Source organism: Musa acuminata, chromosome BXJ3-3, assembly GCF_036884655.1.
Source record: "Musa acuminata AAA Group cultivar baxijiao chromosome BXJ3-3, Cavendish_Baxijiao_AAA, whole genome shotgun sequence".
Taxonomy (NCBI): domain Eukaryota; kingdom Viridiplantae; phylum Streptophyta; class Magnoliopsida; order Zingiberales; family Musaceae; genus Musa; species Musa acuminata.
The window spans coordinates 4,819,260-4,845,728 of record NC_088351.1 but is presented as its reverse complement, the minus strand read 5'-3'; the positions used below and the strand labels follow the sequence as shown (position 1 = coordinate 4,845,728).

Here is a 26,469-nt window from a genome sequence, read left to right as displayed (position 1 = left end):
TGTTCTTCCGAATCTGCATTCAGACGTAAATTCGTATTTTCATACATTACTGTTTACGTTTACGTTTGATTCTGCAGAACTGTCTTCCGTGCTTTTACGAACGAGCTTCTTTGTAGTTTACACTTACATTTTGATCCTATTGATAACTGCAAACTTTTCTCTACGATTTTACGAACGAGTTTCAGCATTTAGACGTAAAACTGCATTCAGACGTAAATCGGCTTTCCTCGCTCAATCATCAGATTTCAGTTCACGTTTACGTCTTGATTTCAACTGCATACTGCCTTCTGCGAGTATACAAACAAGTTTCAAAGTTTAGACGTAAATCTGCGTCTAGACGTAAAACTGCGTTTAGACGTAAATCTGCGTTTAGACGTAAATCTGAGTTTAAGACGTAAATCTGAGTTTAGACGTAAATCTGCGTTTAGACGTAAAACTGCGTTTAGACGTAAATCTGCGTTTAGACGTAAATCTGCGTTTAGACGTAAAACTGCGTTTAGACGTAAATCTGAGTTTAGACGTAAACTGCGCTTAGACGCAAAACTGCGCTTAGACGCAATCTGCGCTTAGACGCAAACTGCACTTAGATACAAACTGAGAATTTGCTTTTGCATCATAATAGTTTTTGAACGAACGCAGCTTTTGGTTTTTAATCGCTGTAAGATTTCCGCTGCACTAATTCACCCCCCCCCTCTTAGTGCTCTCGATCCTAACAGTTTTAACCATAATGTTGTTATTCAATGAATAATGTCTTCATCAATCTCTCAATATCTTCATAGTTCAAATTTATAATCAATTTCACTTAGGCTCTCATCAACTAGGATAATATCATCAGTAAATAACATTTACTAGGGAGGCTTATTATGTAAATGACTAGTAAATTCATCCATTATCAATGTGAAAAGGTAGGAACTTAATGAGAATCCTTAATGTAATCCTATATTAATAAGAAATTCACTAGACACTTTTTCTATCGTTCTAATACTAGTAGTTATATTATTATACATATATTTAATAATATTAATATAATTAGTGAAAACTCACCATAATAATTCTCTAAGAACCCTATCATAGGCTTTCTATAAGTCAATAAAGCCCAATGTTCATCGTACTATAGCATATCATTCGATACGAGTAGTATATATCGGTCTGACAAGGGATTAATACGGGCAGTATATCGACATGTCCTTGTGTACCATGTGTTGGTACACTCGGTACAAGTTGGTATGGCTCTATATGTATTGTATTGATAACTAATCGATACATCGATACAGTAAAGCGAACCATGATAAAGTCCAAATGCAAATATTTCTTTTTCTCTCTATACTTTTTCATTAATTATTTTAATAAATAAATATTTTTTATGTTTGATCTTTCGAGCATAAAATCAAATTAATTTTTAAAAATATTTATTTTAAGTCTTATCATATTTTCGATAAATCTTTACCAAAATTTGATAATATAGCTCATGATTTTAATTTCTCTGTAAGCATATTGTTATTGTAAAAAAAAAAAGGGTTCTGATGTCACGTATGTTACTACCAAGTCTATGACAGCAAGGCAATGAATATAAGCATTTCATAGCGAAAAAAACTATCTATGGTGCTCCAAGGAAATAGATGGATTGCAGGTAAACATGATTCCATTTAATATCACAATGAAACCATCTTTTTTCTAAAGCTAACAACAGAACCAAAGATTTCACACTAAAATAGATTTACAAAGATGAGAAACGATATTTTTTCTTACAACACAGATGAGAAACGTTAACGAAAGAGAAGCGAAAAGTCTCTTCCATGATTCTTCATCGTCGTCTTCATCTCTTCTCCCACACGCAGTAGTCATTGCCAGAGGCAACGACGTGGAAGTTGGAAGGAACGAGATTCCCCACATGTGATAGTGATCACGACGGCAAATAGGAATCACGGAACGACCTTGAACGCCGACGGAGTGCGAGGGCGTAGGCAGCCAGACGTGGGTGACTCCAGCGTTGGCTATATCAGAGACTTTGTCTTTCAAGAAGTTATAGCAGCCGCCTTGCTGCCTCCACGACTCCCAGTTGAAGCCCTGCAACGTATTCGTTTCTCTTACTGTAAACGCGATCAAGGATAAAGGCAACAAATGGATCTGTTTATCTCTACCTGGAAGAGTATCTGGGACTGAGCCAAGTTCGGAACGACAAGAAACAGAAGCAGAAACATCGAAGGACCAAAATAGATCCTCATGTCTTCCTTGCTTTCTTCTGTCTAAGGATCAAATCGCTTGAGCTTGTAGCCGACCTGATCGGTGGTGAGGTGGGGGCCGACGGAGCTCTTGATGGAGGCGAAGAAGGCAGCCATGGTGGGCTGCTTGGGAAGGGCGTCAGTGCGGGAGCGGAAGGCGAGGGCGCCCTTGAGGAGCTCGACCTCATCGTGCTCCGACCAAACCTTCTTCTGCCGGATTTCGGGGGAGCTCTTGCCGCCGAACTCGCGGGGCTTCCGCTTCCGCTCGCTACGCCTCGACGTGGCGGCAGGTGAGGCGGCCGCGTGGGGTTCCGGGAGGGGTTTCGAGGCAGGAGGAGTCTGGGGGGCCGAGCGGCCACCGGGGCCGCCGTTGGTGGAGGGAGGGTCCTCCGTGGTTGGCAGTCGGGAGTCGGCGGCAGCCGCGGAGGAGTGAGAAGAAGAGGAGGAAGAAGAAGCTTTGTTCGCGGAGTGTGAAGCGAGGCGTTTGGATCGCATGCTTTCAGGGGGATTTGGGATAAGAGTCAGACAGAGAGGAGACAACGGTATAAAGAAGTCGTCTTCAACATCTCATCTGCGCGAGGAGAGAGATGGGGAATGGGACGGTCAATTTGCCCCCAAAACACGAGAATATTCTTCATAGGGAGATTTCTGGGCTTTCTATTTCGGATTTTAGATCCGCTTCAGTAATTGGGCGATTATGGGCCCGATCGGCCTAAACTAAGCACATAATGTTTGGGCCGGGCCTCGACTGGCCTCACAAATCTATCCGTAGACTGCACTCGGTATCATTATATACTATTGCTGCTTTTACAAATCCATTCATACGATGTCTAGAAATAGCATATCTACCCCTAAAATTTTCATTGTCCACCAAACATTATTTTTAGTTAAAACTATATAAAATATTCCTAATAGACTTTACAACATAGTAAGTTTTTAAAGTACATAATCAATAGATTAAATATTGGGATGCATATGCAAGTTTTTTAGCTTGGGAGGACAAATATGATATTGTTACATTTCCTAGAGGGTCGATATGTAAAAGCGTATATATTAAAGATTTTTTTAAGAAAATCTTATTTACAAACGCCAATCGTTTAACTCCATCTCTCGAAACAAACGCGGAAAAGCTCCAGCCAACCAGCTTCGACCACGAAGTCCGTGATTGCCTGTGTCGTCTCAGTCAGGGGACGCGTATATTTCTCGTACGAGACTGTGGGTCCCGTGAAATAAATGTGATGAGAGCCGGCCGCCTCTCAGAAGGGCCAAATGTTCCATGGTGTAATGATACAGGCGATCACCGCCCCGAACTTAGTGACTGACGCAAGAGTAACAGAACACGATCACTTGGTCGTCTCTCCCCTCTCCGTCCCCAGAACTCGTATAGGGAGGGAGAAGACGAGGAGTGGGAGGGAGATCGCAAGATGGTGCTGTGGGTGTTCGGGTATGGGTCTCTGATATGGAAGGCGGGGTTCCGCTACGACGAGAGGCGCGTCGGATTTATTAAGGGATTCCGTAGGGTCTTCTACCAAGGCAAGCCACCTTCCTCCCTTCCTACCCTTTAAGAAGAGTGCAAAACGTTGGTTTTTAATGGTTTGTTGCTTTTGGTGTCTGAATCATTTGATCTATTGGGTGGAATGGAATAGGTAGCACAGACCACAGAGGGACTCCCGATTTCCCCGGAAGAACCGTCACTTTGGAACCCCTTCGCGGAGCAATCTGTGTATACTCTCTCTCTCTCTCTCTCTCTCTCTCTCTATTCCCTTTACTGTCACGATTAATGATTTGTGTGTGATTGTTTGGACTGTTAATTACGGCGACAGAGAGAATTTTTTGTTTGCTGGATCTGTTGAGTTGGATACTCCTTTTTTGAGGGAAGAAACTTCTATCCTTGACTTTTTCGCACTGATAGCTGTGTCTGCTCAGTCGTTCTTTGATTAGAGGGCAAAAAAGCTTTTATACATGATTAGGTCTGTCAGGCGTTAATCGTGTGTGTTGCAACAAATTGTGAACGCCCACCGTGGGGTTCGAAACCACGAACACAAGATTAAGAGCTTTGTGCTATAACTGGAATTAATTTTTTTTTAATTAAAATGCCGTATATTTAAAAAAAATTGTTGGCTCTTTGTAGAAGTTTCATACTGTCAAACTTGATGCATGTTGTAGTTCTGCAGCTATGCCAGACTGTTTCTCAAGATATTGGGCTGTCGGACCTCTATTATCTAAGGAGAAATAAATGACAGTTTCTCTCTGGAATTGTTTCATTGGCTTGTAAGAATATGAAAGAAGAATAATGAGGCTTTCTTGCCAAAATTGTTTCAATAGGATAAGTAGATGACTGTTAACTCTTGGCATACATATTGGAGCAAACTCTTATAAGCATAGTTCAGCTTGTAGTTTGGAAAACCTTTGTGCTAAGCTTTTATAATTTCATTTCTCTCATACTTTTGTTTTCTATCAAATTATAGAATCTTCACCTTTGAAGTTTCACTATATGAATATATGGTCTTTGTATATCTATATTAGTGTGAAATATTTGGTGCTGTTGTTAGCTTTAGAAAGAAAATGGTTTCATTGTGATATTAAATGGAATCATGTTTACCTGCAATCTATCTATTTCTTTAGAGCACCATAGATAGTTCTTTCGTGATGAAATGCTTATAATCATTGCCTTGCTGTCGTAGATTTGGTGGTAACATATGTGACATTATAACCCTTTTTTTTCTACAATAACAATATGCTTACAGAGAAACTAAAATCATGAGCCATATTATAAAATTTTGGTAAAGAGTTATCAAAAATATGATAAAGCTTAAAACAAATACCTCTAAAAATCAATTTGATTTTATGCTTGAAAGATCAAACATAGAAACTATTTATTTATTAATACAATTAATGAAAAAGTATAGAGAGAAAAAGAAATATATGTATATGGGCTTTATCATGGTTCGCCTTACTAGTCTGTACCGATGTATCGACCATTTATCAGTACACTATATATCGAGCCATATCGACCTGTACCGAGTGTACCAACACATGGTACTTAGAGACATATCGATATACTGCCTGTATCGATCCCCCCATCATACCGGTATGTACTGCTCGTACCAAATGTTATGCTATGGTACGATGAACATTGGGCTTTATTGACTTAGAGAAAGCTTGTGATAGGGTTCTTAGAGATTTATTGAGATGAGTTTTAGAAAATAAAGATATATTCACTAATTATGTTGATATTATTAAAGAGATGCATGATAATGTAGCTACTAGTATTAGAATCATAGGGAGTGTGTCTAGTGAATTTCTTATTAATATAGGATTACATTAAGGATTCTCATTAAGTCCCTATCTTTTCAAATTGATAATGGATGAACTTACTAGTTATTTACATAATAGACCTCCTCAGTGTATGTTATTTGCTGATGATATTATCCTAGTTGATGAGAGCCTAAGTGGAATTGATTATAAACTTGAACTATGAAGATATGGAGAGATCGATGAAGATATTATTCATTGAATAACAACATGATGGTTAAAATAACAAGGGGCATCAAGATTCTTGTGTGATCATCAAATACCTTTGAGATTAAAAGAAAAAAATTATAACGTAGTTGTGAAACCAATAATACTTTATGAATCTGAGTGCTGGGCACTTAAGAAATACTTTTATTCGTGAACAATTAGATAATGCCTCGATTGAGGATAAGATGAGAGAAAATCGTTTAAGATGGTATGAACATGTACTTAAGAGACCTCTAGATGTAGTAGTTAGAAGAGGTAAAATGATTAATGTTAGTGATACGAGGAAAGATAGAGGAATATCTAGAAAAACTTTAATAGAAGTTATAAAGAAAGATTTAAGTATGTTGAAGTTAACTAAATATATGACTTTTTGCAAATCTCAATGGCGATAAAAGATCCATGTACACGACCCCAAATAGTTGGGATTTACGACTTTGTTGTTGTTATTGTTGTAATAACAATATGCATTTTGATGAATGATAAAAGCTCACAAATAAACATGTTAGATAACTGACAGATGTTGTTACATGTGTTGTGCAAAATATATTGTTGATGTACATACAGTTAGATCACGCTGTAGGCATTAGTGTATGAGGAAGCAGATATATAAAAAGAGATGCATAAACAATTAATATGCTTTCTTGTACTTACAAAAACAGATGTTTATTTTTGTGTTTGCATTTTTTTATTATGATATCCTTTTATTGTTGTATTTTGCTTAATGGTTTCTTTTGTTTCATATGCTTCTAGTGGGGAGTTGCATACAAAGTTTCTGGTGAAGAAGATCAGAGGATTGCCCTAGAGGTAGAATTCTATAATATTTATCTTTATATTTAATTTGCATTGGATATGAATTTTCATTTTTGGTAAAATACACATTCCATCAGCTTGGGCTCTTCTTATTAGATTGAGATAGACATTATATCAAATGTAGTTTTAACAACTACAGTTAGACATTATAACAGCATTGTGTCCGACTGTAACCACAGATTAATTCCTTCTTGCACGAGTCCCTATTATGAGGTTGAATTTTGTCTATGGTAATTAGTCTAGTATTGATATCAAAGGATGTGTTTGCTTACAATAAATTATATTTTTGAAACACATGCTTCACCATTTTTTTAATCTTGTGTAGGGTTTGGTGTACAAAGAAAACAAAAGTTAATTTTCGGATTTTTTTTAAGCTTCTCATGTAGTAAGCCTTGTGGTCATCACCATTACTGGCCTTTACATTATGGTTGTTGCCATCACTATATCACCACCATGATAAATGCTACCACTGCCCCTGTCGTTGTTGGCACCAATGTTTGCAATACCGAATGATACCGCTCGTATTGGACGGTACGTACCGGTCCGTCAGCAGATCGATACAAGGACTGCCTACTACTGAGCGGTACCATCGATTGAGGTGTTATTGTTGTCGATTGAGGCGTTATCGTCGACGGTGATCGAGCGAGAAGAAAGAAGAGGGAAAAGGGGAAGAAAGAAATAGAAAAAAAAGGGAGAACCTGGAGATCGCCGCTCTCCTCCTCATCTATCGGCGACTTCTAATCCCTGTATGGGAGAAGACGCATTGGCATCGTGGGGCGGAGATTTTTTTTTTTTTTCCTTCTCTTCTCGGACGACATCATAATTTTTTTTTTAATTCTGCGACGTCGCCTTGGCAACGTCACCCGGCATAGAGGTAAACCGAGCGGTTTACCTATATATATATATATATATATATATATATATATATATATATATATATATATATATGTACTGAGCGATTTACCTATATATATAATTTGACTTGACTTGAAAGATTTGTCTTGAAATGTATGGTTTCATTTTAAATACTAGAACACCAAAGTACATGTTATATGTTAGTCAATTCTCTCGTTTCTGCATTTGAATTACACCCTCTTCTATCAAATACTGGACCTAAATAGACATACATGTTTGTGGTGAAGGGGATCAATCAAGCAAAATCATTTCTTGTTTGATTTATGTGATCTTCTACTCCAAGTTTGCATATGAGATATTCAGTTGTGTTTATTTCGCCCTTCGATTTCTCAATATGGTTTGCATAATTGTGTATTATGTGAAACAGTGGGATTTTTAGCTAAGCTCAAAAGTAATTTTTGTACTCTCAACATCATGTGGAATGTTCCCATTTGACGTGAGATTTCGTACGAAAATACAGAATTTAGGTCAACGTCCTTGAAATTTCACCTAATAATTTCCACCTAACAATCTAATATTAAATGGTAATGCTAGACTCTTGTTTGATACTTTTCAATCAAAAATGTTTGAAACATTGGTCAGCACTTATTTTAATTACCTAACAATGATATGAATATGATATCTGATAGGAGATATATTATCGATTAATCATCCAATACATCATCGCTACATGATGCTCAAAGAGAAAGGAGAAAACCAGACTTCTTTTTTATCATTTATAACAAGAAAGACAATCACAAGCTTTCTTCGTATCATTTATGATAAAAAAAATCGTAAATTTTTTATGATAAAAAAGACAATCGTAAGGTTCCTTATCCTTTATGATTTTTTTTTATCATTTATAATAAGAAAAACAATCACAAACTTTCTTCGTATCATTTATCATAAAAAAAGACAATCGTAAATTTTTTATGATAAAAAAGACAATCGTATGGTTCCTTACCTTTTATGATGAAGTATAAAAGTTCGCTTTAACTTAAATAAAGAAAGGACTATTCGCACTCATACTCATACATCTCGAGTTACTAACTTGAACATTAAAGAGATTGAGATGGGAAACCTATCTCGACCTTGGTTATCATGTAGGTGATATATTAGGAGTTTGTCATTTTCATCTCGGAGACACCTTAGACAACGTTACGTATACGAGTCTGAATAACAACAAAAGCATTCAAGAGGCTTGGCATCTTCGCTGCATTTTCCGTTTTATTATCATCTATTATACTATTACCATGACTTCTGTTTATTGTTTTTGTCACCACCATCATCGTTAATGTGACTATCACATGCTCCATCCACTATTACCATGACCGGCACTCACCACTATCACCATTGACAACAAGCCATTATAGTCGCACCTGCCACAACCAATTCAGTATTACCTCCTCCATAAATATCACCATAACAAGCACTTCTATTATCATTGCTACCATGGTCATGACCATGACCAAGTCCTCCACCACCATCATCTATATTCTATCATCACCATTATCACTATTACTTATAACATGGATGAAAAAGATCTGTTTTCCAAAAGTGAACATGGCCCAAACAATTTATTTGGGTTTTTATCCATTTATGCATGTCTGTTTTATATACAATTTTGTGTTTTATATTGGAGCCTCTGAGTACCAGAATGATAATGACAATCCAACTAGTTTGCAAGATAAACATCCAGTAACCAGTATCTCAGGTTGCATTTAAATTTTTTTAATTGCACTCAACAATCTAATCTTTCAAATACCTCTTTATTTGTCTCTGTTTCAATTGTAAAGTAAGCAGAATTTACTGTTTCTTTAACTTTAGTTTGTCGGATTATATGTTTTCTTTTGGTGGGAGACTGCTGTTTTTTCACATGTTCTTGTCTGCATTGCAGCATCTAGAAATAAGGGAAAAGCAATATGACATGAAGGTTTATCTTGAATTCTACACTGTAAGTCGGACGCACTTTGCCAGCTTCTTTGCTTTCAATTTATGTTGTCTATCAAAAGTGTGCCTATATCTGATTTCAGGACCCGGCTTCTTCTACTCCAGCTATCAATCATGTAATGGTGTAAGTGGCAGGCTAATAAAGTTATATTCTAAAATGTTCTTTTCTGAAACACACTCTGATGCCTATAACTAATTAGATACATAGGTTCAGCGGACAAGAAGGCCAACCAGAATTATTTGGGACCAGCATCACTGGATGAAATGGCCAGGTATGGTGGCCATTTCATTTGTCTACCATGTCTCGAATACGTGTCTGGTAGTTGATGTATGTACATATTTTACAGACAAATTGCCGAGGCTGAAGGTCCATCTGGACCCAACAGGGATTACCTTTTCCAACTTGATGATGCGCTAAAACAAATTGGTAAGTTCATTCCTCTTCCCTTCATTTATTTACTTTTAATAATTTTATTTTCCAACTTGTGCAGGATGTGATGACACCCATGTTAGGGATCTTTCTAATGCAGTTAGAAGAATTCTCTCGACAAAAGCAGCAGCATAATTTGAAAAAGGGACAGAACAGCATAGTTTCTGACTAAAGTTGAGCAAAATTCAACATTATAATCTGCTCTGGATCTTGGTTTTCGATACATAGTAGCTTTCTTTGCTAGTATCACAATCTACTGAGCTACGTGTTCATGAGAAAACTGCCTTTCCCATTTCTTTTAATTGTTCAGATGGTTATTACACGGTATATGATTTATTCATCCAAGCGAATGCATAACTTGGTTAGGGTGCAATTGATATGTATCGACAGTATAAAATTTGGACCGTTACTTGACTCAATAAATGATTCCTCTTAAGCAAACTATATTACTTGGGGAATATATTGTTGTCCAGGCATCAGACGTGAAGAATCTCTTGCTTATTTCAGTTGCATTAAATTCTTTGATTCTAAATGAGTAGTGCATAATATTTTTACACCTGGAACTCTAGACAGGTATTGTATGGATGAGTTCCACTTGATGCTGGAATTCTTATGCCTTTTTTCTCCTTTTAAGATGTAGTAATTTCAAACTGGAAAATAAACATTACAAGAGAAAAAAAACTAATTTCTTATTTACATCTCCTTTCACAAACTTTTAAGGAGTAATTTTTTTTTATTATGTTTTTGGTGGGAATAATTGCTAACCATTTGCATGTTTGAATACAGTATATCTCAAACACTTCACAAAAGAACCATAAAAAAAAAAATCATCAATCAAGACTTAGTGTTGAAATGATCTTGTCACACTTTCTAGGCTAGTTTTATAAGAAACATAAGAAAATCATCGTGAAGGAACATCTCAAAGGTCCATCTCTCAATAAGCTGGACTAGAGATCAACAATCAATTTGGTAAATAATCCAACCATAATAACTCCACTTCATTATGTCCCTTGGACAAACTCGAGCTACTTGCTTGTCACCATCGATATGTTCCTAAACCTCACCCATCAGGTATAGACGCTTACGAGTATATTGCAGGCTATCGCTCCACTCCTAACTCAGCTAACCCAATAAGCAATGCTACCATCTTAATCACAATTGACACCTCAATTATCACTGACATCGGCACTCATTAGAATACCCTTGATTGGTGCAATGCTAACATCTCAGGATTGCTCAAGTTCTATAGAATTATTAACCGAAAGAGCGCTCTGCTCCCCAATGGTAGAGTTCAATGCATCATTGCACTACCGTGAGACCCAATTAGTGGATTCAATAGATGACTCCCTAGGAGTCTAGCTAAGGCAAATGGACCAACACCTAAACAAAATGCGACGGGAGTTTCAATAGTCCAAGGGAGAGAATTCGATCAATCTCACCTAGGGTTGGTCTCCATTCACCCAAAACATCCAAGAGAAACTAATCTCAACCAACTTCTACCTCCCATTGTTAGAAGCCTTTAACAGAAGTACCGACCAGGTTGAACACACAATTGCCTTTCGCCCCCAGATATCTCTCTATGGCGTATTGGACACTCTAATATGTCTCACATTTCTAAGGATGCTAAGAGGCCTAGTGAGGAAGTAATACACTTATCTAAAGCTACTCTCGGTCGACTCCTTCGCTCGACTCGTAAAGGAATTCGAACTCCATCGAGAATGTACGCTTGAGGCCATCAGTTGTAATGTTTCTCGAACTCAGGCAATGGAAGGAAGAGACACTATCTGACTTTATCGCTCAGTTCACTAACGAGATCTAAGGCGTGCAAGAAGCTCATCTATCATTTGTGATTCAAATTTTTATAATGGGGCTCAAGCCCTCTAGACTATTTTTGGTTGTTGGTGGAGAGGCTATTGGCGATCATACCTGAGGTGCTAGTCATATGTGCCCCGTAAGCCAATCACGTGAGTGATAGCACGTGTGACTTGACACACAGTCCTTTTGCTTATTATTATTATTTGACATTTTATCACTTTATATTATATATTACTTGAATATATTATAATGTCTATGGATATGTGCAATGAGAATCGGATCGTGATGTGATCACGATAATGAGACCGATTCGTCTCTAAACATAGATTCTAAATAATCCCGATTATAAATTACTTAAGAAGAACATCGAGATAACCGACCAGACTGGTGTGCTGTATACCCATCCATATGATGGATGCAGTTGATCTTATAGCTGCTCGTGTGGGGACACTAGAGATATAGTACACGTGCTCATTGGAGAATGAGTTCATTGATTAATCCGCTTACGGAATGATTGATGGTTGATGATTTCTTATTGTAAGATAGCGATTTCGTAGTCTCGATGATATATCTAATTTTTTATTATATAAAAACATGTTTCGAATAGGGGAAAGCTATTTTTTTTTTAACTACTCGAACCCATATTTGGGAACCTTGGATTACTAACATGAGCGTCAGAGTGATCAGATCAAAAAACCTCTCTCGATCTCGCATATACATTTGTAGCGAATGAATCAACCATTTTAAGTATCATCCATTGGAGACTAAGAGGGGTAGAAGATCACAATCTTAATAGCAAATGGTTGAACTTAGATAAGCATTGAAGTTCTTATATTTTATTATATTTTGTTCAACGATCACTTAAATCATATGATTTGTTTCATCTAGATCATTTTCGTATCATACAATGTTATTCAAATGATCACATGATATAATAAGTTTTTCGATATGATTTATGATATTGATGAAATATTTCTGTTTTTTCTATCATTGATTTAAAGTAACTTTGGAATATTTATGCCAAAGGTTTGATCAAATTTAGGATATATTAATAAGATCGCAAGCATATGATTTTGATTAATGGATCATTTTATGAGTCATTTAGGTGTTTTGGGTTTCGATAGTCATTTTATGATTAAGCATAAGACGGCACCCATGCAAGCTAGTATGATAGCATTTAACTAATGAACTCTAACAATTTCACTAAAAGATGGCTTATGAAAAATATATCTTATTCCACAATTTAATTTAAAAAATCCCTCGGAGTGCTTAATTATAGTGTGATGGATATAATTTTCATGCATTGGGCATATGTTCAACGATTTCAACAACCCTTATATAGCATTTGTGGAGTTACTACTTGAAGAATATTATAATAACTATTTTGTTCTTGAGACTGACATGGACACAACCTTGGCCATTTCACTACAGTGGATGTGTTGCTGCTGCAGTCTTAAGTTGCTTGCCTTTTCCACAATACCATTAATTAGTACGTGATGCATCTTCCTGTCCTGGTCTAATATTATTTTTCATGGTCAATTGGAAATGTGTTACACTCGATAAGATTCGGGAGATCAAGTGCTGCGCAAGAGTACCAAATGTAAGGCTTGCAAAGATTTATGATGATTCAATTATCACATACAATTTTCTAGCCTAAGGTTTAGGGAGAGATTGTCGGTAGTTTCCATACCATGAATGAGTTTCTACTTCTCCACATGCAAAACACATCCTTCTTCGTTTATTTTCTTTTGATCTTTCCTTGTTTGGAGTGTCGATATATGGGTTAGCTAAACTTCACAGTGAACAGTGTCCCCATTTTACGTATCTCATGATAATTACCATAACATATTTGGAGATTAGCACCATGGAACTCGATTCTTTCACTTGGATCGATCCATACGGATCAATAATTTGCCTTTTATTGGTCGAATAGATTACGACAGTCCTTACCAGGAATCACTTATTCTGCCTGCCTCACGGCCAAGTAGGGAAAAGCTTCATGACCTCATTCATACCGAGGTCTTACAACACAGATGAGAAACGTGAACGAAAGAGAAGCGAAAAGTCTCTTCCATGATTCATCATCGTCGTCTTCATCTCTTCTCCCACACGCAGTAGTCGTTGCCAGAGGCAACGACGTGGAAGTTGGAAGGAACGAGATTCCCCACGTCGTTTCTCGAGCCTAGCTTTGTCAGTATCTTCCCATCGATCATTGCCATGTAGAGGTCAGCATCAGAGGCCAGAATGTTGAGAGCGCTACCCGAATGAATTCCATTTCGTGTTCTGGTTTCAGCCAACTGAGTTATCGCCTCCTTCAATCCCCAGTCGAACATGTGGTCGTAGAACTGCACGCACGAACATATATATAATCGTCATGCTGTGATACTATTTGAATCGAGTGTTGTGCAGAAGCATACTTACGATGGAAGGGACGCCCGGATGCGTGAGTATATAAGCGTAGCCTTGCATGACCTTATCAGAAGGAAAAGGCCACAACCTTTGCGTCGAACCGGTATCGTGGTTGTCGACGAAGGTGACAGCCTTCTCCGGCCACCACCCCATCATGCCGGGCGCCTTCCCCTGGGGATCACGCATCCTCCACAGTTCACCTTCCACGGCAGCTTGTAGTATTCCCTTTGTGGTGAAATCGAAGGCCGTCGCTGGGCCTCCGACCTGCTGAACCCAATTAACCAGCTCTTGGCGGTTGCCGTTCTGATCGTATGCTGGCTTCCCATCGTTTCCGTAAGCTAATGAACCCCAGATCTCAGCCACCACGAAGTTTGGCTGCGTCTGTTCGACGTAGATCTTGGCGATGCTCGAGGAGTAACCCTTGGCAAAGTCGAGCCTCCACCCGTCGAAGCCGATGTCAGTCTTGAGCCAGTTCAGCCAGTCCGTCAGCTCACGCTGGACCTGCGTGTTGAGGTGGTCGATGTCGGGAGCCGCCGCGAAGCCCTCGCCGGTGTCGAGGTTTCCGGTGCCGTCGGAGTACTGTGTGTCGTCCCTACAGATCATGTGTGGACCCCAGTCGAGGCGGGCATCATCGGTTCCGCCTTCGAAGATGCACCATATGCCTCTCCCGTCTTGCTTGTCTGCGCAACGATGGTTGATGACGATGTCGGCCACGCATTTGACTCCCTTGTCGTGGAAAGCGCCGATCAGCGCCTTCAACTCATCCTGATTCCCATACTTGGAAGCACCCAAGTCGTAGAGCCGGCCCGGCATGTAACCTGAGAGGTGAAATCTCGCAATAGTTTAGACCAAGGTCGACTCGGTCAACATGTGATAGTGATCACGACGGCAAATACGAATCACGGAACGACCTTGAACGCCGACGGAGTGCGAGGGCGGAGGCAGCCAGACGTGGGTGACTCCAGCGTTGGCTATATCAGAGACTTTGTCTTTCAAGAAGTTATACCAGCCGCCTTGCTGCCTCCACGACTCCCAGTTGAAGCCCTGCAACGTATTCGTTTCTCTTACTGTAAACGCGATCAAGGACAAAGGCAACAAATGGATCTGTTTATCTCTACCTGGAAGAGTATCTGGGACTGAGCCAAGTTCGGAGTGACAAGAAACAGAAGTAGAAACATCGAAGGACCAAAATAGATCCTCATGTCTTCCTTGCTTTCTTCTGTCGAAGGAGCAAAGGATGGAACGGGATGGGGATGGGAACAGTGTGAGGGCTAAGGGCACGTATATATAGCTGGAAGTGGTAGGGTAAGTAAGGCATGAAGGGAAGTAGATAAGCGTTGTTGTGGCCCATAACCTGTGAGGGGTCACCGGTGATTGGAAGAAGATAGGGCGAAGTCCGTTGCTGCTGCGTCTCGGGCACGTTTGATGGCCATATCCAACTGTAGAACGGCTCACATCCCTATTATCGACAGTCGAAGACTAGTGGAGAAGGAAGCTTCACATTCACTCTCACAGATGGAGTTATTATCTTCTGGTCCTTCTCTACCAGTGGAGAAGGAAGGTTCACATTCACACTCACAGATGATGAAGCAATTTGCATTTGCTACATAGTAGAGATTGTGTTAGAAAAGCTGCAACCACTAAACATAGAATCATTAATATCATTTATAGTAATAAAAATCAAACCACCCCGTATTCATTTTTTCACAATTGATTTTAAACCATCAATATTACGACATATTTCAATTAATAGATATTTAAATTTTCTCCTCAGGATCTTTAGATTTATGGCTCTAAATTATATCATTAATAAGGGTTGATACAACATATTTTAGTCCTCAAGACACATCAGGTCAGAGTTCGTACTAAGGTACTGCTCAGCCTCGGGAACCCCGAGACGATGCCACCCCAAGACACACTAAGTCAGAGCTACCCCCAAGACACACTAAGTCAGAATCCGTATTAAGGCACTACTCGATTTCGAGAGCATCGAGACGACGCTGCCCCCAAGACATGTCAAGTCAGAATCCGTACTAAGACACTATTCGGTACGTCCACCACACCGATCTACGTACGATCGACCCACATACAGCATATTGGATTCGGTAAGCAATACACAATCGATCGGACTACAAACAAACAGGACCAAATCCTGCGTCCAATGGCTGCGAAACGTGTCAAAGACAACCTTTTACCCTCTTTGCGAGCGAGGTATCGGCAAGCCGAGCACTGCGAAGATTCCCGAGGATTCCACACATGGCGAATGCCTTCTCTTGTCGTTGGTTTCGAGGTGTCGAAGGCGATGATAGGTGAAGGAGGACTCGACCGCGCCCCTCGCTCGAATCCGCCCGCTTCCTCTGTGGCGAGAGGAAGCCAAACGATATGTGAGGGAGAGAGAAAGAGATCATAAATTTAATCCAAACCGTTGATTCCGATGGCACGAATCTTATCTTATGGCATCTTTTTGTGCGCATTGACCGTTGAGTTTCCAAACACCGGGTTCGGAATGGATCAACTCCGCTGTTCGGTGTTCGCGACAGTAAAGAAGAAAATGTATGCCGTTTGTTCCAAAAAAAGGAGTCACCTCTTCGTTTCTTCCCGCATTTTGTAACCGACTTGCTAGTGGATGTATAGAGAGTAGGACCCACACATGGCTCTCTCGTAGGTAAGGGACAACCGAGAGCGGGTAAGACTCGGGAGTCTGATAATAAAACTGTTGTGCACATTATACAAAGGAAGAATTTACCTCCATTTATGGTTGCCGTTCTTCTCTCCCATTCTCGATAGCAGATTTGGGTAACGATTCGAGAAACTTCGTTGTAGTCTTACTGTGTGGATCACCGTTAGAGAATAGGACGCTTGATCTTTTTCATCCTCTCTTACCGATCTGTAATGATTCAAAGATATACTATCTCTTTTAGTAATATAATAATCTCACTTTGATTTTAAGTTTTGTGAGTTTTGCGTATTACTCTTCGTACGACGATGCATATTTTTTAAAGAAATTTAAGATTTTTATTTGTTTGTTCTTTCACTACATGCGTATGTGATGATTATTGTTAAGAAAACAAAGAGAGAGAGGGCAGTTTTTATTTGGAGAAGGACGGACGCCACCCATGCGAGCTTGTATGATAGCATTTACTGTGTATTTTTGTTTGCAATGTCCATGCGAGTGCTGCAAGAACTCCGGACCTTTTTAATTATGTTTGTAAAACCACAAACAAAAAGAAGTTATTTTCGTTTCTAGAAACATGTGCCAGGATCACAATCTAGTTCATGGAACTCACATCTTTGAGATGTTTTGAATGTGATGGTATCTACTTCTTTCTGCATCAAAAAAGATGAACACAAAATAAAATCAACTTTTTTCTTGATAAAAATTTGCTGAGAATGAAAAATCTCAAAATATTAGACATAATTTAATGAACTCCGACAATTTCACTAAAAGATGGCTGGTGAAAAATATCTCTTATTCCATAATTTAATTTAAAAAAATCCCTCGGAGTACTTAATTATAGTGTGATGGATATAATTATAAAAAACTGGGCATATGTTCAACGATCTCAACAAACCTTATAGCATTTGAGGAGTTACTGCTTGAAGAATATTAGAATAACTATTTTGTTCTTGAGACTGGCCATTTCACTACAGTGGATGTGTTGCTGCTGCAGTCTTAAGTTGGTATGTGATGCATCTTTCTGTCCTGATCTAATATTATTGATTCTTTCCCATGGCCAAATTGGAAAAGTGTTACACTCGATAAGATTCGGCAGATCGAGTGCTGCACAAGAGTAGTAAATGTAAGGCTTGCAAAGATTTATGATGATTCAATTATCACATATAATTTTCTAGCTGATAGGGAAAGTACTAACACTACCAATTATCACAAACAATTTATGATGATTCAATCGATACTATGTTGGGCAAGATAAGTCAATAATGATGGAGAACAGACACTGACATGACAGGAAGAGCATAAATGCCACTTGAAATGTGCGTTTTTGCTTCGCTTGCTGGATTAAGCTTGTCTTTTGCCGTTCGGTTGGTCAAGTAAGGGGCATGATTCATACGATAAAGTGGTAAGGTGGTATGGCACTGTGTCCATAGGTAGTCATTGAAGCTTCGAAATGAAATGATATGGGTTCAGAGGGATGCAAATTGCTTCATCATCTTTGAACCGCTTGCGTGTTTTGGACGGCCATGTCTCTCGTCACAGTCTTATATTGGACGGAAAAGAAAAGGACCACAAGGTAATAACTCCTTCTGTGAGAATGAGCCTGAAGCTTCCCTCTCCACTAGTCTTCGACTGCCACGACAATAGGGATGTGAGCCGTTTCTACAGTTGGATGTGGCCATCAAACGTGCCCGAGACGCTGCAGTAATCAAAAGGCTTATCTACTTGTGAGAGTTGGCAACGGACTTCGCCCTATCTTCTTCCAATCACCGGTGACCCCACGCAGGTTATGGGCAACAACAACGCTTATCTACTTCCCTTCATGCCTTACTTGCCCTGCCACTTCCAGCTATATATACGTGCCCTTAGCCCTCACACTTCTCCCATCCCCATCCCGTTCCATCCTTCCCTCCTTCGACGGAAGAAAGCAAGGAAGAGATGAGGATCTATTTTTGTCCTTCGATGTTTCTGCTTCTGTTTCTTGTCGTTCCGAACTTGGCTCAGTCCCAGATACTCTTCCAGGTAGAGATAAACAGATCCATTTGTTGCCTTTATCCTCGATCGCGTTTACAGTAAGAAAAATCCGAAAACTAACTTTTGTTTTCTTTGTACACCAAACCCTACACAAGATTTAAAAAATGGTGAAGCATGTGTTTCAAAATATAATTTATTGTAAGCAAACACATCCTTTGATATCAATACTAGACTAATTACCATAGAGAAAATTCAACCTCATAATAGCGACTCGTGCAAGAAGGAATTAATCTGTGTGGTTACAGTCGGACACAATGCTGTTATAATGTCTAACTGTAGTTGTTAAAACTATATTTGATATAGTGTCTAACTCAATCTAATAAGAAGAGCCCAAGCTGATGGAATGTGTATTTTACCAAAAATAAAAATTCATATCTAATGCAAATTAAATATAAAGATAAATATTATAGAATTCTACCTCTAGTGCAATCCTCTGATCTTCTTCACCAGAAACTTTGTATGCAACTCCCCACTAGAAGCATATGAAACAAAAGAAACCATTAAGCAAAATACAACAATAAAAGGATATCAGAATGAAAAATGCAAACACAAAAACAAACATCTGTTTTTGTAGGTACAAGAAAACATATCAATTGTTTACACATCTCTTTTTATATATCTGCTTCCTCGTACTCTAATGCTTATAACGTGATCTAACTGTATGTATATCAACAATATATTTTGTACAACACATGTAACAACACATGTAACAACATATGTTAGTTATCTAACATGTTTATTTGTGAGCATTTATCATTCATCAAAATGCAGATTGTTATTACAACAACAAAGCCATAAATCCCAACTATTTGGGGTCGGCTACATAGATCTTTTACCACAATTGAGATTTGTAAAAAGTCATATATTTAGTTAATTTCAATATACTTAAATCTTTATTTATAATTTTCATTAAAATCATTTTAGATATTCCTCTATCTTTCCTCATATCATTAACATTAATCATTTCATCTATTCTAACTACTATATCTAGAGGTCTCCTAAGCACATATTCATACCATCTTAAACGATTTTCTCTCATCTTATTCTCAATCGAGGCATTACCTAATTGTTCACGAATAAAAATATTTCTTTTCTAAACTTTCCTAGTAACTCCACACATTCATCTCAATATTCTCATCTCGGCAACACAAACTTTTTATATATGTTGTTTCTTAACTGCCCAACACTCAGATTCATAAAGTATTGTTGGTTACACAACTACTTTATAAAATTTTTCTTTTAATCTCAAAGGTATTCGATGATCACACAAGACTCTTGATGTCCCTTGTCGTTTTAACCATCATGTTGTTATTCAATGAATAATGTCTTCATCGATCTCTCCATATCTTTATAGTTCAAGTTTATAATCAATTTTACTTAGGCTCTCATCAACTAGGATAATATCATCAGTAAATAACATATACTGGGGAAGTCTATTATGTAAATGACTAGTAAATTCATCCATTATCAATGTGAAAAGGTAGGAACTTAATGAGAATCCTTAATGTAATCCCATACTAATAAGAAATTCACTAGACACACTTTCTATAATTCTAATACTAGTAGTTATATTATCATACATATCTTTAATAATATCAATATAATTAGTGAATGTACCTTTTTTTCTAAAACTCACCACAATAAATCTCTAAGAACCCTATCACAGGCTTTCTATAAGTCAATAAAGCTCAATGTTCATCGTACCGTAGCATATCATTCGATACGAGCAATGCATACTGGTTTGACAGGGGATCGATACGGGTAGTATATCGGTCTATCCCTATGTACCATGTGTTGGTACGCTCAGTACAGGTTGGTATGGCTCGATAGGTATTGTACCGATAACTGATCGATACATCGATACAAACTAGTAAGGCGAACCATGATAAAGCCCATATGCAAATATTTCTTTTTCTCTCTATACTTTTTTATTAATTATTTTAATAAATAAATAGTTTTTACGTTTAATCTTTCGAGCATAAAATCAAATTGATTTTAGAGATATTTGTTTTAAGCCTTATCATATTTTCGATAACTCTTTACCAAAATTTTATAATATAGCTCATGATTTTAATTTCTCTGTAAGCATATTGTTATCATAGAAAAAAAAGGGTTCTGATATCACATATGTTACTACCAAGTCTATGACAGCAAGGCAATGAATAGAAGCATTTCATAGTGAAAAAACTATCTATGGAGCTCCAAAGAAATAGATAGATTGCAGGTAAACATGATTCCAGTTAATATCACAATGAAACCATCTTTTTTCTAAAGCTAACAACAGCACCAAAGATTTCACACTACAATAGATTTACAAAGACCATATATTCATATAGTGAAACTTCAAAGGTGAAGATTCTATAATTTGATAGAAAACAAAAATATGAGAGAAATGAAATTGTAAAAGCTTAGCGCAAAGGTTTTCCAAACTACAAGTTGAACTATGCTTATAAGAGTTTTCTCCAATATGTATGCCAAGAGTTAACAGTCATCTACTTATCCTATTGAAACAAATTTTGCAAGAAAGCCTTATTATTCTTCCTTGATATTCTTACAAGCCAACGAAACAATTCCAGAGATAAACTGTCATTTATTTCTCCTTAGATAATAGAGGTCTGAGAGCCCAATATCTTGAGAAACAGTCTGGCAAAGCTGCAGAACTACAACATGCATCAAGTTTGACAGTATGAAACTTCTACAAAGAGCCAACATTTTTTTTAAAATATACGGCATTCTAACTTAAAAAAAAAATTAATTCCAGTTATAGTACAAAGCTCTTAATCTTGTGTTCGTGGGTTCGAGCCCCACGGTGGGCGTTCACAATTTGTTGCAAAACACACGATTTACGCCTGATAGGTATAATCATGTATAGAAGCTTTTTTGCCCTCAAACCAAAGAACGACTGAGCAGACACAACTAACAGTGGTAAAAAGTCATGGATAGAAGTTTCTTCCCTCAAAAAAGGAGTATCCAACTCAACAGATCCAGCAAACAAAAAATTCTCTCTGTCGCCGTAATTAACAGTCCAAACAATCACACACAAATCATTAATCGTGACAGTAAAGGGAATAGAGAGAGAGAGAGAGAGAGAGAGAGAGAGAGAGAGTACACAGATTGCTCTGCGAAGGGGTTCCAAAGTGACGGTTCTTCCGGGGAAATCGGGAGTCCCTCTGTGGTCTGTGCTACCTATTACATTCCACCCAATAGATCAAATGATTCAGACACCAAAAGCAACAAACCATTAAAAACCAACGTTTTGTACTCTTCTTAAAGGGTAGGAAGGGAGGAAGGTGGCTTGCCTTGGTAGAAGACCCTACGGAATCCCTTAATAAATCCGACGCGCCTCTCGTCGTAGCGGAACCCCACAGCACCATCTTGCGATCTCCCTCCCACTCCTCGTCTTCTCCCTCCCTATACCAGTTCTGAGGACGGAGAGGGCAGAGACGACGAAGTGATTTGTTCTATTACTCTTGCGTTAGTCACTATGTTCGGGGTGGTGATCGCCTGTATCATCGATGCCAGGAACATTTGGCCCTTCTGAGAGGCGGCGGGTCTCGTCAGATTTATTCCACGCGACCCGCAGTCTCGTACGGGAAATATACGCGTCCCCTGACTGAGACGATACAGGCAATCACTGCCTTCGTGGTCGAAGCTGGTTGGCTGTAGCTTTTCCTCGTTTGTTTCGAGAGATGGAGTTAAACGATTGGCGTTTGTAAATAAGATTTTTTTAAAAAAATCTTTAATATATACGCTTTTACATATCGACCCTCTAGGAAATGTAACAATATCATATTTGTCCTCCCAAGCTAAAACACTTGCACATGCATCCCTATATTTAATCTGTTGATTATATACTTTAAAAACTTACTATGTTGTAAAGTCTATTAGGAATATTTTATATAGTTTTAACTCAAACTAATGGTTGGTGGACGTATATACATTGAAAATTCTTAACTCGAAGTAATATATCGTTTGGTTTTTCTATTTTAATATATATTTTTAATTAAACTAATGCTTGGTGGACAATGAAAATTTTAAGGGTAGATATGCTATTTCTGGACATCGTATCAATGGATTTGTAAAAGCAGCAATAGTATATAAAGATACCGAATGCAGTCTACGGATAGATTTGTAAGGCGAGTCGAGGCCCGGCCCAAACCTTATGCGCTTATTTTAGGCCGATCCGGCCCATAATCGCCCAATTACTGAAGCGGATCTAAAATCCGAAATCGAAAGCCCAGAAATCTCCCTACGAAGAATATTCTTGTGTTTTGGGGGCAAATTGACCGTCCCATTCCCCATCTCTCTCCTCGAGCAGATGAGATGTTGAAGGCGACTTCTTTATGCCGTTGTCTCCTCCCCTCTGTCTGACTCTTATCCCAAATCCCCCTGAAAGCATGCGATCCAAACGCCTCGCTTCACACTCCGCGAACAAAGCTTCTTCTTCCTCCTCTTCTTCTCACTCCTCCGCGACTGCCGCCGACTCCCTACTGCCAACCACGGAGGACCCTCCCTCCACCAACGGCGGCCCCGGTGGCCGCTCGGCCCCCCAGACTCCTCCTGTCTCGAAACCCCTCCCGGAACCCCACGCGGCCGCCTCACCTGCCGCCACGTCGAGGCGTAGCGAGCGGAAGCGGAAGCCCCGCGAGTTCGGCGGCAAGAGCTCCCCCGAAATCCGGCAGAAGAAGGTTTGGTCGGAGCACGATGAGGTCGAGCTCCTCAAGGGCGCCCTCGCCTTCCGCTCCCGCACCGACGCCCTTCCCAAGCAGCCCACCATGGCTGCCTTCTTCGCCTCCATCAAGAGCTCCGTCGGCCCCCACCTCACCGCCGATCAGGCCGGCTACAAGCTCAAGCGCCTCAAGAGCAAGTTCGTCCACTCAGCCTCCGCCGGTCCTGCCGCGGGCGCCACCGCCCACGACCGCCGTATCTACGAGCTGTCCACCGATGTCTGGGCCGAGGAGGTCAAACATGGGGATACCGAGGAGGATGAGAGCGGGGACGTGGCCGCCGCGGCGGACGCTGAGGGCGAGGAGGAGGAGACGGGTGGGGACAATGATAGGTACCCGTTCATCAGGGAAGCGGCGGCGGCGTATTGGAAGGTGAACGGGCGGTGCATGTCGGGGGTGCTTTTGGAGAAGGGGCTGAAGTTGATTGATCCGTCCAAGGGGACGGCGCTGGAGGAGAAGTTGAGGAAGCAGTGCGAGACCGAGATGGAATTATGGATGAAGCGGCTTGATATGTTGAAAGAGATATCTGAGCTGTTGCTTGAGGCCCATAAGAGCTCCAGATTGTAGCTTCTTCTTCAGGTTAAGTACGTTCTTTAAACATTGGGTTGCTCTGCTCTTTTGCACCCAATTACGACTTAGAATACTTGTCTTTCCCTAGTGTCACTGTTGCTGTTGATAGTTGTCTAAGTTCTTATGATTGCTCCTTCTTTTCCTGGTTAATATTGGCTCGTATTGAAGATTTCCATTGTGTTTCTAATGTTTCTAACTATGTTGCTTTGCATTGTACCAAAATGCTAGTTGGTATTGAGTGAAAACATCTTATTTGTTACAAAACATGATCTGTCTTTGCAATGCAATGACCTCAAGTGCCACTTGGCAATTTTATATATTTAAGCTTAACTGGCCATATACTAAATCTTGTTTCTGGCGTTTTGTCATTATCAAGAATTTTCCTAATTGTGTTTTCAATATGAGCCTTTATTTGTCTGCTAGTTGGATGATAGCATGAACCTTTGGTTGCATTTTGTGTGAAGATTGCTTTTCAAGATTAGGGGTTTGTTCTATATATATATTTAGCTCCAGTTCTAACATCTCACAATCTCCCTTTCTCAAATAAATTTATGCACCAGGCACATTGTCTTATGTTAGTTATACATCTTAAGAGTCTTGTGCCTGTGATGGGTGCTTGCACTTGTTTGGCTTACTCCCTTTTACAATGGCATCTGAGATCAAATCAACACAATGGACAGCATATGAGGAACAATATATTAGTTCACTCCATTGACCAAGCAACTAATTAGATTGATGGCAACAATATGTTTTGTTATCTATATGCCAACATCTTGTTGTTGCAGTTCCTAATGCATTTATCTATCAGTAATATCAACATATTGTGCAGCATGGTATATCACAGAAATCCATCCTAAGAAACTTGTAATCACTCCACACTGGAGTGACAATGGCATCTGAGATCAAATCAACACAATGGACAGCATATGAGGAACAATAAATTAGTTCACTCCATTGACCAAGCAACTAATTAGATTGATGGCAACAATATGTTTTCTTATCTTTATGCCAACATCTTGTTGTTGCAGCTCCTAATGCATTAATCTATCAGTAATATCAACATATTGTGCAGCATGGTATATCACAGAAATCCATCCTAAGAAACTTGTAATCACTCCACACTGGATTCGATAAAAATTTCACTGTCTATGCATCCATGTGACTCCATGATTCTGCTTTTAAACCACTTTCATTGACAGTTTCCGCAGGTTTGTATTCTATACCATATTGTCCATCTGTCTATCAGAATCTGATAGCACGAAAATGGGATTATAGACTCACTAAACCAAATATTCATTGACTCAGCAGTTTATGGCAAAAGAATCTATAATGTTTTAATTGTGTCAGTTTACCTCTTTTCTTTTTTGCAACCTTTAGATATATGTTGTTGAATTTATCCAGTGGCCCCTTCATTCTTGGCCATTTGCTTGTCATCTTTAAAGTGTGTGTTTCTTTCTCCAAATATTCTGTTCTCTTTCCACATTTGAACGACTGAGATCATCTTATTATCCTTTTTTTGCCCAGAGCCCTTTTATGTGTGCTTCGACCCCTATAGTGTGTTGCATTAAATTACTAACCTCATTAATGACTTCCTGAGATGCTTAATAGTTAAAAGTAGTGCTGCATTCAATTTTCTCATGTACATATTTGTAACTTTATTGTAGATATGTTGAATGTGTGGTACACAGAATGTACTAATTGTGGATGAACCATGCATGGGATGGCAATTTTGCCTTGTTATGCCTGGAGTGCCTACAAAAAGGGCTTGAAGAGCAAGCACAAGAGCAATAAGGTATGATCATAAATTTATCTAATAAACAGAATAGGTATGTACCACCAAAGTCAGAAGTAGAACCCTATTCAAGTACCTTTCAAATAAAGTCTTTTCCTATATTTATCTTTTTATTAATGAACAATTTGCCTTCATGGTGGTTAGAGAAGCTCTAGGTTATAAGGAGTTGTAGAGTCGAAAGAAGCAATGAACTCATTTAAGTTTGAATAGAGATTTTAGGATTTTTTTGGGACTTTAGGTGTGTTAGTATTTTTTTAATTAAAATTGGTTCAGTTCAATCCGATTAAGTGTGTTAGTTTTTTTAATTAAAATTGGTTCGGTTCAATCCGAATAGATTAACTGAATTGAAAAAGAATATCCTTCTAAATTGGAATCATTTATAGTCTACAAAATTGAGAAGTAGAGAACTGCATATAAAATGCATTAATCAATAGTGTATATTCGTCATCAACTGCAAATTAATATAATTAATTAGTAGAGAACTACATATAAAACGCATAAATCTAAGTGGCTAATCTTTTTCTTCCTCCGCTGCCAACTTGGCGTCGTCGGAACAAATCCTAACCAAACCGCCACGGTCACTGGTACTTTTGACCTAACTATAGGTAAGTCAAAGTGGC

At 38.9% G+C, this 26,469-nt stretch overlaps 4 protein-coding genes and 1 long non-coding RNA gene across 5 annotated transcripts; 2 read left to right on the top strand and 3 right to left on the bottom strand.

Annotated features, from left to right (window-relative positions):
* Positions 1 to 1,624: 1,624 nt before the first annotated feature.
* Positions 1,625 to 2,825, bottom strand: LOC135632460 (probable transcription factor At4g00390). Its single transcript, XM_065141061.1, has 2 exons — positions 2,142 to 2,825; positions 1,625 to 2,067 (listed from the first exon to the last, which is right to left on the bottom strand). The coding sequence occupies exon 1, from the start codon at positions 2,715 to 2,717 to the stop codon at positions 2,247 to 2,249; it is 471 nt and encodes a 156-aa protein (XP_064997133.1). The 5' UTR covers positions 2,718 to 2,825; the 3' UTR covers positions 1,625 to 2,067; positions 2,142 to 2,246.
* A 716-nt stretch (positions 2,826 to 3,541) lies between these two features.
* Positions 3,542 to 10,300, top strand: LOC135632885 (gamma-glutamylcyclotransferase 2-3-like). The gene is made up of 8 exons (XM_065141732.1): positions 3,542 to 3,755; positions 3,869 to 3,945; positions 6,495 to 6,548; positions 9,346 to 9,402; positions 9,482 to 9,522; positions 9,599 to 9,670; positions 9,746 to 9,825; positions 9,890 to 10,300. The coding sequence occupies exons 1-8, from the start codon at positions 3,647 to 3,649 to the stop codon at positions 9,961 to 9,963; spliced, it is 564 nt and encodes a 187-aa protein (XP_064997804.1). The 5' UTR covers positions 3,542 to 3,646; the 3' UTR covers positions 9,964 to 10,300.
* Positions 10,301 to 13,541: 3,241 nt separating this feature from the next.
* LOC135633866 (alpha-amylase isozyme 3D-like) lies at positions 13,542 to 16,830 on the bottom strand. Its single transcript, XM_065143826.1, has 4 exons — positions 16,799 to 16,830; positions 14,964 to 15,271; positions 14,065 to 14,870; positions 13,542 to 13,988 (listed from the first exon to the last, which is right to left on the bottom strand). Exons 1-4 carry the CDS (start codon positions 16,828 to 16,830, stop codon positions 13,737 to 13,739), a joined length of 1,398 nt encoding a protein of 465 aa, XP_064999898.1. The 3' UTR covers positions 13,542 to 13,736.
* Positions 16,831 to 17,952: 1,122 nt separating this feature from the next.
* LOC135633362 (uncharacterized) lies at positions 17,953 to 22,281 on the bottom strand. Its single transcript, XR_010494979.1, has 4 exons — positions 22,060 to 22,281; positions 21,870 to 21,946; positions 19,179 to 19,232; positions 17,953 to 18,846 (listed from the first exon to the last, which is right to left on the bottom strand). It is a non-coding gene; the product is annotated as an uncharacterized LOC135633362 (long non-coding RNA).
* Positions 22,282 to 23,034: 753 nt separating this feature from the next.
* Positions 23,035 to 25,950, top strand: LOC135632823 (probable transcription factor At4g00390). The gene is made up of 2 exons (XM_065141620.1): positions 23,035 to 24,066; positions 25,722 to 25,950. The coding sequence occupies exon 1, from the start codon at positions 23,104 to 23,106 to the stop codon at positions 24,052 to 24,054; it is 951 nt and encodes a 316-aa protein (XP_064997692.1). The 5' UTR covers positions 23,035 to 23,103; the 3' UTR covers positions 24,055 to 24,066; positions 25,722 to 25,950.
* The last annotated feature ends 519 nt before the right edge of the window (positions 25,951 to 26,469 follow it).